This window comes from Acomys russatus, chromosome X (genome assembly GCF_903995435.1).
Source record: "Acomys russatus chromosome X, mAcoRus1.1, whole genome shotgun sequence".
NCBI classification, from domain to species: Eukaryota; Metazoa; Chordata; class Mammalia; order Rodentia; family Muridae; genus Acomys; species Acomys russatus.
In genome coordinates this window covers 12,725,604-12,738,482 of record NC_067169.1, presented here as the reverse complement: position 1 = coordinate 12,738,482, position 12,879 = coordinate 12,725,604, and the positions used below count along the sequence as shown (strand labels likewise).

Sequence of the window (12,879 nt, the reverse complement as noted above, 5' to 3'; positions counted from 1 at the left end):
TCTCTCTCTCTATCTATATATACCTAAATATAACCTGTTCTGTAACTTTTATGTATGCTTTAAGTCCTTAGCACTGGACAATCAATTGATGTACTCTTCCCTGGGGAAGACCATCTTTCCCTACTCCAAGCTTTCCTCAGTTTCCTATAGTCACATGTGTAGAGTTGAGGCCTCATGGGCTTTGCCCCATCCAATGGAATGTTCATTGGTGTTATACCTGTTCAGTTCATGTTTGGGAAGTCATATGGGAGACTTTATAAGTGTAGCTTCTGATATTATTATGAAGCACAATCTCACAGCAAACTCTTTTGTCCTCTGGCTCTTACAATCTTTCCACCCCTTATTCTACAATGTTCCCAGTGAAAGGAAAAATATTAGTTCAGGATCCTCAAGACAAAGTTTTCAGCACAAAAGAAATTTATTTTCTCCAGAGGGACAGAGTACAATGCATATGAGACAAACATAGGAGATAGAGAATGAGGGAGAAGGAGAAAGGAATGAGGAGAGGGAGCAGAAGGATTTGCCCTGGAGGGACAAAGGACTGAGTCTGGATAGAGAGGAAACAAACATGGCATACATGAAAATGGCAGGGTATAAAGGTATAAGGAGAAACTCATGTTAGAATGGGGTATTTAATTTCAATAGGGTATGTTAATGGTGAGCCAAAGGGGGGTGTTTGATTGCTTGATTTCAATACTTTGATAGCTGGACCTTAGTAGTCAGCCTCAGGAGAGGGAAGTGGCCAAATAACGAATAGACCCTTAGGGGCTAGCATTAGCAATGTTATCTAATGTTATTTTTTTTTAAATTTTATTAGTTTATTCATATTACATCTTGATTGTTAGCCCTTCCCCTGTTTCCTCCCATTCTTCCCTCCCTCCCACTTCTCCCCTTCTCCCCTCCCCTATGACTGTGATTGAGGGAGACCTCCTCCCCCTATATATGCTCTTAGAATATCAAGTCTCTTCTTGGTAACTTGCTATCCTTCCTCTGAGTGCCACCAGGTCTCCCCATCCAGGAGACGTGGTCAGAAAAGGGGCACCGGAGTTCGTGTGAGAGTCAGATCTCACTCTCCACTCAATGGCGGAGAATATCCTGTTTGTCGGCTAGGTCTTGGTAGGGGTTCGAAGCTTACTGCCTATATTCTCCTTGGCTGGTGCCTTAGTTTGAGGAGGACCCCAGGAACCAGATCTGCCTGTCATAAAGTTCTTCTTGTAGGTTTCCAGGACCCTGTGGGTCCTACTATTTCCCCATTCTTCCATGCTACTCTCGCCTAAAGTCTCAATAGGATGTCTTCTCCTCTGACCCACTTTCTTGGTAAGTAAAGATTTTCATGGTACGTATCCCTTGGACTAGTGTTTTGATATAAGTGAGTATATACCGTTTGTCTCTTTTTGCTTCTGGGTGAACTCACTCATTTTGATAATTTCTAGATCAATCCATTTGTTCACAAATTTCGGGAATTCCTCATATGCTTAACCATGTTCGTAGCTGCTTTATACATAATAGCCAGAACATGGAAACAGCCTAGGTGTCCCTCAGTAGAAGAATGGACTAAGAAACTGTGGTATATTTACACTATGGAATACTACTCAGGTATTAAAAACAAGGAATTCCCGAAATCTAATGTTATTTAACAAGGCAGAGAGAATCAGGGAGAAAGGCAAAACCTGCCAGAACAATGGATGCCAAGTTCGAGCTGGCCAGAGTACTTCATCCAGGACATTAGATGCAGGTGTGTTTTGTAGCTGTAGCCACTGGGGCTTGGCTCCACAATTCTGCATTTGATTAGTTGTATTTTTCTGTACCATCCTTTATCTGTCACAAAGAGAAGTTTCCCTAATGAGAGGTGAAGACTACACTCATTGTGGGTATCAGGACAAATGTTCATAGATTGTTGTTAGGGATTAACCAGCAGAGCTCCTAACTGTGGATGCAACAAGGTGTTTTAAGATTTTTGCTGCCTTAACTTTCCTGCTATGGTAAACCATAACATGTGAGACAATAAACCATAAGTTGCTTTTTGTAGGGATATTTTGTTACATCCAAAGGTGTGAAACTAGAATATTCTTCAGGGTTGGCTATCTTTTGTGAACCAGAGTGTGACAACATTCCTCAAGAAGGGTCCTACAGCTTCGAGAAATCACCTATCCTCTGCTATCAGAGAAACATGAAACTCCCAGAAGTTATTCTCTATGTTAGTTGCTTTTCTCTTGCTGTGTTTCATGGTTCTTATTGCTATAGGTAGTTTATTGTATATATATGTAATAATATAAATGTATATATATGTAATAATATAAATGTATATGTAAAAAATATTTAATAAAAAATATTATGACCAAAAGTAACTTAAAGAAAGTTTTTATCTTAAGGTACCATGATATTAGAGTCCATGATGGTATTGAAAGCAAAGCAGCAAAGAGTAAGAGCAGTAATCTGTGAGCTCACATCTTAACCACGCACAATAAACAGAAAGAGAGAAAATGTGGACAGGGCTATAAACACTCAAAGCCATCTCCCAGTGGTGTACTTTCTCCAGCAAGGCTGAACTTCTAAGGGTTGCATAACCTCTCTAAGCAATGCTAGCAACTGAGGACCAAATGTTCAAATACATGAGGCTAAGTGGATATATTTCTCATTCAAACAACCACAATTAGCTCCTTGGCTCCCATGGGAACATGGCCATATCACAGTCCAAATACATTTAGTCTAATATCAAAGGTACAAATTTTATTCTAAGACTCAATAAAATCTCTTAACTATGATCCCTGTAAACTGAGAAGTTAATTACATGCTTCCAACATGCAATGGCATAGAAAATACAGTAGTGTTCTAAAAATCTGGGATGGGATATACTAAGAATAAATTGGACTAGAGGAAGACTGAAACTTTACTGGGCAAACACCAATTCTTTTAACTTCATGTCTGGGATCTTGGGCTTCAGTTTCAAAGAATTTTGAGTGTTCCACTCCTTTAGGTCTGCTTTCTGAAACACATATCTCTTTATTGAGCTGGTTCCCCTCCCTGTGTACAGTGTCCTTTGAAGAGTTCTCAAAAATCTGGCATCTCCAATGTCTAGATGTCACTACCACAACTGAACCTTTAATTTCAGAGCTACACAGAATGGCATTTTACAGATTTTTTTTCAAAAACAAAAAAACAGAAAACAAAAAACAAACACACATCTTAGTGACACACTACCTAGTCTTAGTAGCTCTTTGAAATCATGGAAGAATGTTCTAAGATCTCAATACCTTGTATCTTCCTTGTAACTAAAATGAATACCATATTGATAACACTATCTGCTTAGGTTGCCAGCTCAGTAGCTACGGTCTAGAAGGAAGGAACCCCATAGAAACTCTTTCACAAGTTGAAGGCTCAAAAATCTAGGGTCTTGAGGATCTCTCTATACCGGAACTCATCTCCTTAAAAATTACAGCTTCATTTTCAGTGCACGACTTGCCAACTTATTTCCTAGTGCTCTTTTCCATTGTTGATCTGCGTAAAAGTAACCAGCAGTAACCATTCCATGGACATGTTTTGCTGTCTTGAAATTTGCTACGTCAAAGAAAATGGTCCTTTATTTTAATTTATCCTCAGAGAAGTTTTTAGGACATAGACAGCATGCAGCTTGGTTCTTTGCCAAAATACCATATGACTGGCCTCTGGCTCGGTTGCTAATATAGTCTTTGTTCCCTTCAGAAACCTGATGAGTTGAGCTTCCGCTTTGTTTTCGATCTTATTGTCTCTCCAATTAATATTAGAGCAGGTCACTGAGCTCTGTTTACAGCATTCAACTACTTTTCTAGTCCAAAGTTGTGAAGTCTTCCACAAAAAACAAAACAAAACAAAACAAAACAAAACAAAACAAGAAAACAACCTTCTTTACAGGAACAACCCCACTCTCCCTGGTATAAACTTCTATATTAATAGTTTTTGTTGTTGTGATAAAGTATCATGACCAAAAGTTACTCTTAGAAGGGTTGATATTTGGCATTAGGTTCCAGAAATTTAGAATGGTGGGGAAGGCACAGTAGCAGGAAACATCACATCTCAACCACACACAGTAAGCAAGGAGAAAGAAAAAAGGAAGTGTGGTTAGCCTGTCAGCCGTCAAAGACCACCCACAGAGATATACTTCCTCAAAATAGACTAATTTCCTGAGGGTTCTGTAACCTCTCTAAACGATGCCACCAACTGGTGACCAAGAATTCAAATACACTAGCCTATATGGGATATGTCCCACTCAAACCACCATAGACTTTAACCAACATGTATTCTACAAAAAGGAAAGTCACTACAGAAGAAAATATTCTACATGTCTCCAAGCAACGCAACATGATCAGCAGATCACACAATTGGTAAAGAAAAGCTAAAGGAGCCAAAGGATTCCTCTAAAGTATCTAAGAGTAGCCATTATAGGAGCCTCACCAGACTATAACAGAAAGAGGTTTATGCCATCTATGTGATTATAAATATGCAATAGGAAGGTATAATTGTGATAGTTGGGGTAAATTATTGGCTTGACAAAGCCTAGAATCATCTGTTAGCATGTCTATAAAGGATTGTTTTGGTTATATTATGTGACATTAGAAGGTCCTTTTTGATTGTGGGAGAGACCAGGCAAGGAGCAGGAGATTCAGAATTGTGTGAGTGGAAAGAGAAACCTGAATAGCAGCACATATCCATCACTCTTGTGACCATGGATACAATAATATCCCCGTTATGGCAGACACTAACATGGAAGTGTGAGCTGAAATAAATCCTTTCTCTGTTAAGTTACTTTGGTCAGAGTATTTTATCACAGCAACAGGACAAGAAATTAGGAAAATGAATACTAATATTATAAAATAAAATTATATTAGTCTCCAGCCAGGATTCTTAAACAGACCGGGTTCAGCTGGGGAAAGAAAGTTCTTAAATCCCTATAGATAGTCATTGAAGCAATCAGATTTAACCACTTAAAGGAACCTTACCATAAATTTGAAACACTTAGGGGTCAGATAAAAGAATCATATACCACCAGACTCCCATCTTACAAAGTGCAGAGCTCGCAATAATACCTTGTAACATTTGAAATCCTGTTACCTTACTGCCAGATTTAAACCCTGAGAGCTATGTCCAGTACTGTTGTACAGAAACTATACACATCCTCCACAGTGCTAAACTGTATCTACACAATTCTTTACTTCCTAATCTCTGGACCACCTGGCTCATGGGTAGAAATGGTTTTCTGGTGGCACAGCAAAGGCTTTCAAGTCATACAATACTAAGTATCGCAGAAGTTATAGACACTGAGCCCTTTCTAGGTAGTCTCCTGCCAGCCCCCAAATGAGACTTAGCTGCCTTCTCCAGGGGCCAGGGATGAATGAGAGCTGCTGTTTACACCTATTTACCTAAGGCTTTCTAGTCTAAGCCACAAACATGCAGTCTTCTGTAAACAAAAGGGTCTTTTCTCAGCCCACAGCTAAACAAGACTTCTGGAGCTTTGATCCTCCAGGAGCCATCTGACTTCTGATCAGGTGGCCATATACATATCAAAGCTGAGCCAAAGCACCACTCTCACAGCTGTGAGATTACAAGTGAGCTGACTGAAAGCTAAACAGGCAGCCTGGCTTCTATTCCAAGTTACTTTGCTCCTAACCTGCCTCTAACCACCCTCCAACATGCTTTATACATTTTTCAAGACTGGACAGGTATTAGATCAGGGTTTCACAAGCACCCCCAAGGTGTGCTTACAGAACCCACAAAACAAGTGGTTATTACAATTATTTCAGCCCCTATAAAGTCTTTCATGATAGAACCTCTCTCCAGACAGGCCTCTTCCTAGACCCAGACACTTCTTACCATCTCAGTATGTTATGTCACAGGCACACATAGTCATGGCTGTCACTAATACTTGGATAAATAACGCTTGACTCCACATTTCTGGAATCACCTCCCCACTTTAACCTAGGAGACTAGGCCTGCCTCAAACTCTTCCCACAGGATCTAAGCCCGTACTTTCCAAACTCCCTAATGCTGTGATGCTTTAACGAAGTTCCTCATGTTGTGGTGACTCCCAGCCATAAAATTATCTTCATTTCTACTGCATAGATGTCATTGTGCTGCTGTTATGAATCCTAATAATAAATACTGGTTTTCTGATGGTCTTAGGTGACCCCTGTGAAAGGGTCTGTTGGACCTACAAAGGAGTCAAGACCCACAGGATGGGAACCACTGATCTAAGCTCTCTGATCCAGAATCTACCAAGGCCTCTCCACTTGTGCAACTCCAGTCAAGTTGCAAGGCCTGTCACCAAGGAGTCATTTGCCCACATTTAAGACTGTTCCTCCCCTTGAAGCTCCAACCTCATATTTCTGGCAGTCTCTGGCAAATCTCTATCCTCTGTTCCAGAAAGACAGAGGTGAAATCCGCCCCTAAACTACTCTACACTCCAATAAGTAGCCAAGACTCTTTTACATTCCTGAACTCTACAATATAGCTTTTTAAGTACATTTTCTTTTTTTTTTTTTTTTGGAGAATTTCTTACATCATACAAAACTTGTTTGTTATACCAACAGCCCACTTTTCACTTCAGCTTGTCCCATGTACCCCTTCCTAAATTCATGTCAGCCTTCATAACTCCCAGTTGGTGTTGACTATATGTGCAGTGCCACATTGGAATGTGGGCAACATACCAGGGGCCATATTAGAAAAGAAAACTGACTTTCCCTCCCCCAACTGCCACCAACTGCTAATAGCTCCTCAGCAGGGGGTGGAGCCTCACCACTCCCTCCTCTCTTCATGCTGGATGGAATGTTCACTGACTTCATCTTGATCTCAGACACTTCTTGTGAAGGCAGCTGTGGCTAGTATGAGTCCCTGAATGCAATGATCTGTTAATGCCCAGAAGACACTGCTTTTCAGCAGTTGGCTCCAACCTCTGTCTTTGGCCATCTTTTTGCCTCCTCCTCTTCTGTGATGTTCTCTGAGCCTTTGGTGTGGGAGTGTGACAAGTCTAGAGCTGAGCACTCTATAGACACTCATTCACTGTGCTCTCACCAGTTGTGAGTCTCCATATTAAGTGCTGTCCAAGGTAAGACTCACCTGCTCTGATGGTGGCTGGAGCTGTAGGAATTATCTGCAGTTGGAGTTGGAGGGCTCCATGATAAAATTGTGTAAGCTATCTCCTCTTAGTCCCCAAGAGTCCTGTAGAACCCAACCCAACTTAGAGAGTCCATCTAATAGCTCTTCTTTAAGAAAACTTGAACTATGCCTAGGTGGAAATCATCACTTATCTTGGCATACTGCCTCCACTTCTGTCTGGGAATTAATGCAGTAGTGTTACTCTGTTAGCAGCCTATTTTACTTTGTCTTTATTCACTCAAGTCAGGAATCACAATATAAAAACTAATACAGAAGCCATGGAGAAACACTGCCTATTGACTTATTCCTTTTTATCCTGATATCTTCTATAACCTACAGCCACGTTTTGAGGAATGGCACTGCCTACCCTGAGGTATGCCCTCTCAGATCAATCATAAATTAAGAATATGCCTAAAAACATGCCCAGAGGACAATCTGGTGAAGGGAATTGATTGAGGGTCTCCCATCTCATCTGTGTCTAGGTTTGTGTCAACTTGATAAAAACCAACAGGCATAGGAATTAACCCCTTTCTTGCCTAAAGATGACTACTTCATCCTTACTGAGGCTAAGATTATCTTACTTCAAGGCATTTTTTCCCAAATGTCCATGACTTTTCCACTCTGCTGTCTCCTGAATGTCCTTCCTAACTTTTCAATCATTTTTTAACTCCCTCAATCCAATCATAAACACAATAACAACGTTTTAAAGCTATTGCATATGTTCATAATGAGATGAACATATGATGATGGTAAATGAGATGGCTTTTCAAGACTTCCCTTTAGCAATACAAGACCTGTTTAATACCTCTGCCAAGTACCCAAGTTTCTCCTTTACCATCTCTTCCAGGATAAAAAATAAAAAAGAAGTAAAAGTTGGAGGCTACCAGCTCATAGGGTTGCAGCTCATCCAAACAGAAAGTTTGGATAAACCCAAGGGCTTTGTCACTAAGATAGCCTTCTGTTTCCATCTTATAGAAGTAAATGGAACCTTGCTGTGGGTCCTACATATCACCTTATCTAAACAAACTCTCCTTTCTGAGGTACAGCAAATCTGATATCTCAAGAATGAAAACATTTTATTACCAGGGTGGTTATACTTTGTATTTGTGTCACCCTATGGTAAGGTAGCAATATAACAATGTAATTTAGTGATTCATTCTCTTTTCTTTCTCTCTTCCTTGCTCCATTTCTTTCTTTCTGTCTTTCTCTTCTTCCTTTTTTTCTTGAGATAGAATCTCACTATAGAGCCTTAGTTGGCCTAGAACTCACTATGCAGATTGGGGTAGCCTCAAATTCATAGATATCTACTCACCTCTGTTTTCCAAGTACTCAGGTTAAAGGCTTGTGAAGCCAAGCCCAGTTTATTGATTTATTTTTGCATTTAGATAGCACAAAATGTAGCTGTTTGACAATAGAAAAGATCATAGGAATTCCAATAAATATAAATAGTTCTATCTGCAGCTTCATAACCCCCATTTTTAGCTTTGTTTATTTGTTTCTTGTTTTTTGTTTTTGTTTGTTTTTTTAAATCAAGTCTGCCTGGTCCCTTACAATTTTATTCCATTACTGGCCTACCTCTTTGTATAAGTGACTATGTTTCTGTGTTAGGCCAAAAAGATTAAAGTCTCTGAGGACTCCCTTTATCCTGGCCAACTACAGAAGCCTAAAGATCACTGATACATTTGAATTCAATATTAGAATCACCTACATAAGGCTTAAGGAACAAGGCTACCGTTTTCTACATGGAACCAATTTATATCTAATCCTAAATAATTAGTGATATGACTTCTGTATTTTGGTCTCTGCCATCTATGAAACTGAAGTGGTCAGATTTTGCATCTTCTAATGCTTTCCACAATATAACCTTCTTACTAAAGAATGCATTCTTGAGGCTGGAAAGATGTTTCAGAAGGTAAATACATGTGCCACTCTTCCAAATGACCTGAGTTTGACTCCCTCACCTGAATAGGGTGGCTCACAACCACCTGTAATTCCAACTCCACTGTACCCAATGTGTCTGGCTTCCTAGAGCACCTGCACTCACATGTGTATACACATGAATGCACACGCACACAAAATTAAAATAATAAAAATATCTTCGAAAGTAAAGCATTCTTGCCTTCAAATGCTCCATGTTGGACAATTTTCAACAGTGTTGGTCCAACTTAAAATTATCTTGCCAGAGAGGCTTAACTGAGGAATTGTCAAGATCAAGTCAACATGTGAGCTTGTCTGCAGGACATTGTCTTGTATGTTCATTGATGTGAGAAAAACTAGTCAATTTTGAGTAGCACCATTCCCTTGGCAGGAGATTTAGAAACTGAATAAGAGAGGAGGAAATCAGCAAAAAAGCAATCAGACATGTACATACCTATTTCTCTCTGGTCATGACTGTGGAGATTATATGACCAGTTGCTTGTAGTTCCTACCACTGTGATTTTTTCTCCAGTGGTAGACAGATGGGTACCTGGAATTGTAACCTGAATAAACACATCCTCCTCAAATTGATTGTTTTCAGGATATTTTGTTACAACAACAGAAACTAGAACACTCTATCTTTAAGTGTAATAAAAACAGAATTTCAGAACTGGCTGACATTCCCTCGTTTTGGAGTACCAGTCTCAAACAATGCAGTGTTGGACAGGGAAACTTTGAACTGCTCCATCTTTAAACAATTTGTATGGCCTGTGGAAATTAAAGACATATAAATTATTACCAGAAACATTCATTTCATCAGCAACACCTACAAGGGTCCCATGCCATCCCTTCTCAGCTCTGAATCAGTTCTAGAATTCAAAAAATGTTTCCACCACTTTTCAGTGATTTAACCTTGCTGATCTGTCAAGGGGGGAAATGTAGAGGCAAAAGGGCCCAAAACAAAAGTACATTTGTCCATACTTTAACAAATAAACCTTGAGCCTTTGGAGTTATACCTAATGACTTGTACGCTTAATAGATGTAATTAAAGCAGAAATCTTAATGATCCCTAGACTGAACCCAAATTGTCAGTTTCAGGAAAGAAATAACTAAATAAATAGTAAGTCTTACTACTTATCAAGATGGTGAGATGGCTACATCCTTTTTTTGAAGATGATTTACTTAACTTAACCCCCAAATATCTAAAACCATTTTGTTATGTACCCACATAGAAATCACTGAGGAACTACATTACATTCTTTTTATACCATCTTTAACTTAAAAAAAATTAATTGCTTTTTATGTTTTAAATATTTATTTTTGTATTTTGGAAGTTTCAATCATGGATATAATGAAATTCTGTCTTTCTTTTTTTAATTTTTTATTAATTTATTAATTTATTCTTGTTACATCTCAATGGTTATCCCATCCCTTGTATCCTCCCATTCTTTCCTCCCTCCCATTTTCCCCTTATTACCCTCCCCTATGACTGTTCCTGAGAGGGATTTCCTCCCCCTGTATATTCTCATCCCTTACTTTCCTGCCTTATGCATCCTGCCTCACTCCTCACTCTCCTTCCTTCCCTCACCAAAACCCTGCTTCCCAGGGAGTCCCCTTTCATCCTCTGTCTCTCTGTCTCTGTCTCTGTCTCTGTCTCTGTCTCTGTCTCTCTCTCTCTCTCTCTCTCTCTCTCTCTCTCTTCTGTCTCTTTCTCTCTCTTTCTCTGTGTGTGTGTATGCAATGTACAGAATTTAAATTATGCTTCATGAATGATCATGAGTGGGAAATTATTTACTGGAGCATGGACAATTTATCAATGGTTATGTTACTGTAAAAAGTCACACCCCTTCTGCCCAGGGCCATTCAGAGAACAATGGGCCTCATAAGCCCTTCCTCCATTCATGCTGAAATGTTGGCAGGCACAATCTTTTGTAGAGCTTGTCTACTTTGTTACTATAACTGCAGTAAGTGCATAAATATATCAGGAAGCAGTGTCTTCTGGACATACCATGCTGTTTCTTACTGGCCCAGATAAGACCCTACAAAAATGGCTCATAGGCTAAGACTCAGCAACTTCTCTAAACCATCCCAAAGGAAACCTAGTCTCAGGCACCCGATTGTCTCTCTGAGAATTTTCCTGTTCTTTTTCTGTATCACTGCATATGTACCATATTTGAATTTTTGCATCAATTCTAGTCTGATAAAAACTCTAAAACAGTCTTCCCAGGCCTTCAACTTGTTGTTTTTGCTAGAACAGACTATGTCTGGCAGGGTTGGTCACAGGGCTGAAAATGGTAGGAGATTGAAATGGGATATCTCAAAGGATTCAAGGTAGCTGAAATAATGAGTGAATGTGGTGACAGGAATAAAGAGGATCAGAGATGATAGGAAGGCAGAGAGAGGCCTTAGAGAAGCTAGTTGGAGAGATCTGACTGAGAGATGCACCCAGGCTCCAGACTGGTCTAAGTGGCTGTTGATGTGCCTATTCTCTGAGATATAAAGTCAGGCGGGACAGCCTGTGTATATGCGGAGAGAGACATGGATGCTTACAGCGGAGAGGAGGACATTTTTCATCTAGCTAAGGTCTCCCTTCTTTCCAATCAAATGAGTGAGTTTTAAACATTAGATAGTATGGAATATGTTTCACATCACTTCATAATGCAGAGTGTAAAGAAATACCCAACTAGTAATGATTCTCTTTCACATACCACAAATGGGTATTTTCCTATTACATGAAACAACAACAACAACAAAAAAAAGCCAAGATGGCGACCAGAGAGGACTGCAAGGCCGAGATTACTGTAGTGACGCAGGCAGGGTGCATTGTGACTTGTCTTGGCGCGTCCTTTGTGACGTCCTCAGCTCTGTCACTGATACACAGATGTTGAGAGCCTGTCCACCAGACAGATCTAGCTCCTGCTTGAGTCCGGAGCTCGGACAAGTGGCTGCGTCGTCGGCCTAATTCTAGCTCGGCCATCAGTTTTCCGGTCATGGCTACCTCCACCACCTCACACCGACCCATCAAGGGTATACTCAAAAACAAAACTTCAACATCTTCAGTGGAGGATTCCGCCCAGTCAGCTGGAAGACCTGGAAACCAGGAGTTGCAACGGAAGAAATCACAGAAGTGGGACGAATCTAACATACTAGCAACCCACTACCCATCCTACAAAGACTATGACTTGATGAAGAAGAACGAGCCCAGCAACCCCCATGCCAGTGTGTCACATGATGAAGAAGACAACGTGAGTGAAAATCAAGGAAAAGAAGCCATGACCCCGGAAACCTTAGCGACGAAACTGGCAGCCTCTGACACCTTTGGGACCAGTTATCAGGCTGAGGAGCAAGAAAGCACTGCGCATTGCAGCAAATTCTTCCTGGACAAACAAGAGAGACAGCGGCAATTTGAGTTGAAAAGGAAGCTACATTACAACGAAGGATTAAACATCAAATTGGCAAGACAGCTGATATCGGAGGAGCTACAGTCTGAAGTAGAAGAAGATGACAACCAACAACATCTACATTCAAATTATTGAAGAAAAGACTACTACAGAAGAAGCTCTCCGATAAACTGAACATCTAGAAATTCCATCAAAAACGCCTATAAGATCTGCGGTTGCCGCTGCTGTTGCCTAATACCATCATTGCTTCTTGCTTCCTAGAACCTGTGGTCATAGTGTGACTGTACTTGTCCATTTAACTGTTTAATGGTGATTAATCATCGTGCAGGATTTAATGGTAATCTTAGAAATATTAAACTGGCTTAAATGTCTGTGTGTTGTGGTCGTGCTTTGTTTCTTGCGCCAATCGTCATCAGCTTCTTTTTAAAATTGA

At 40.1% G+C, this 12,879-nt stretch overlaps 1 protein-coding gene across 1 annotated transcript; it reads left to right on the top strand.

The window, feature by feature from the left end:
• The first annotated feature begins 12,035 nt into the window (after positions 1 to 12,035).
• Positions 12,036 to 12,581, top strand: Ppp1r2c (PPP1R2C family member C). Its single transcript, XM_051141072.1, has one exon. It carries the CDS (start codon positions 12,036 to 12,038, stop codon positions 12,579 to 12,581), a length of 546 nt encoding a protein of 181 aa, XP_050997029.1.
• The last annotated feature ends 298 nt before the right edge of the window (positions 12,582 to 12,879 follow it).

Bases quoted from the DNA above. Each gene is read 5' to 3' on its own strand.
- Ppp1r2c (XM_051141072.1), top strand. From the start codon at position 12,036: ATGGCTACCTCCACCACCTCACACCGACCCATCAAGGGTATACTCAAA.